Genomic DNA, 1,875 nt, shown 5'->3' with positions numbered 1-1,875 from the left:
CAAAACCTTCAATCATCAAAATTAATTCGCACCCATTATTTCTTGCTATACATGTATGTACATGATATTTGGAGTGTCATACTTAATAATTCTAATTATACTATCTATTTCTATTTAGGACAATGGATTATTCCAACTATTAGTGGTCAGTGTTGTCCTCCTACTAGTTCCTTTGCTATTCAAAAGATTACTAATAATAAAGCTGTCATGTTTTGTGGAACAGTGCCTAGGGATGATGATTATGATATATCTGTTAATACAGTCTATACATGTCAACTGGAGTCTGATACTACAATAGTAAGTTATCTTATTACTGTATGGGATGTATTTATTGCATGGATCAATCATGTTTGGACATTAATACATGTACATACAGGTATAGCTTGTAATTTGAAAAATGTATTTAAATGAGTATTACATGTAGATTTGGTTTAATAATTTATTTTAATGGAAACTACAATTATCACTAGTATTAACATAATTATTTTATAATTAAATTTACAAACTCTTAAGTATAATAGAACAGTGTACATGCATTAATACATTTTATAATATTGATTAATTCATTTTGTCTAGCACTGGGAGAGTGTTAAGGAACCAGTAGTACCTGCTAGTGTACAGTGGCCTGTGGGGAGATGTGCTCATGCTTTTACTAGTATCATCAGTGACTCACCTACACTAGTAATGATAGGTGGAGAGGGTAAAGATGATCAACTAGTAAATGATAGTTGGTTACTGAATACTAGTCAGTACCAGTGGAGTAAGGTATGTGTATAATGTTATTAGTTTAGAGAGTACATGTGTGTGATACAGTGATTGTACAGTAGTTGTCATGTTAATGTATTGTATTGTATTAATAGCTTAGAAATACTCACTGTGTGCATGTACAGTACATGTACCTAATGCATGTACATGTATATTCCCTTGAATATTTGTAACATATTGTAAATACTGTTTACATGATAAAATGTTACCATACATGTACTATTTCAACAGATTGTTCTACCTGAATCTGTTACTGGTAGAGACTCTCATTCCTTATCATCAATAATGATGAGTCCAGACTGTGTGTGGTTGGTGGTAGTGGGTGGGTATCTAGCAACTGAATGGAAAGATGTAGGAAGAGGATACAAGCAAGCATTTGCTGACTATATCACTGATCCTAATATCACAATGTTAATAGAACTAGGTAAGAACTGAAGTATTTTGTATTGTATGTACTGTATAGAGGGATTTATTGGCGATACAACTTAAATTTAAGTTTGAATACATCATTGCTGGTATTCCATAACATAACATGAGGGAATTATTATTGTTATAATGAACTGCAATGATAGTTGACATAACCAAATTAGCATGTTCTGTGTATAGTGCAGTGTATTGGTGCCATTTGGCCGGCACTTTATTTTAGCAATTGTCCTTTAAAATGTATTTTCTGGTTTGTAATTTGTGAATAAAACAACAATTAATGCATAACATTTATATAGTATTTTACCCTCTAATGCTACATGTATTGTGTTCTATTATTAGTAACAGCATTACATCATGTTTACATGTACATGTACATACATGAATTATTCCTCGTTCATGTTTGTATTAGTTTTAAGAGAAGGTGAATGGAGAGTAAGTGAAGTACTAGATTCTACTGGTCTGACTACTGAGGCCTATCAAGACAAGTATCAGTTATTATTAAAGAAGAGACAATGGTGGCAAGATCAGTTTATAGTATACCCTACAGAGAGAGAAGTAAAACTACAAAATTATGTGGAATCGTTGCAGCAGGAGTTAAGAGTATCTGAGGGAAACAAGACCTCACTGCAGGAAGCACTCCTTGAGGCTAGTGAGCAAGGTATAGTCCTCTACTGTGTGTGTGTG

The 1,875-nt window shown here is 32.8% G+C and overlaps 1 protein-coding gene across 1 annotated transcript; it reads left to right on the top strand.

The window, feature by feature from the left end:
• Window positions 1-69: 69 nt before the first annotated feature.
• LOC109590348 (uncharacterized) lies at window positions 70-1,864 on the top strand (the record flags this gene model as incomplete). Its single annotated transcript, XM_020006270.1, has 4 exons — window positions 70-297; window positions 577-765; window positions 997-1,189; window positions 1,601-1,864. Coding segments are annotated over exons 1-4 (736 nt in total), but the record flags the coding sequence as incomplete, so codon positions are not given.
• Window positions 1,865-1,875: the final 11 nt, after the last annotated feature.

This window comes from Amphimedon queenslandica, unplaced genomic scaffold, assembly GCF_000090795.2.
Source record: "Amphimedon queenslandica unplaced genomic scaffold, v1.1 AMPQUscaffold_10172, whole genome shotgun sequence".
In the NCBI taxonomy this organism is placed as follows: Eukaryota; Metazoa; Porifera; class Demospongiae; order Haplosclerida; family Niphatidae; genus Amphimedon; species Amphimedon queenslandica.
Note: the sequence above shows the minus strand (reverse complement) of the source record. Positions and strands in the feature narration are given on the sequence as shown.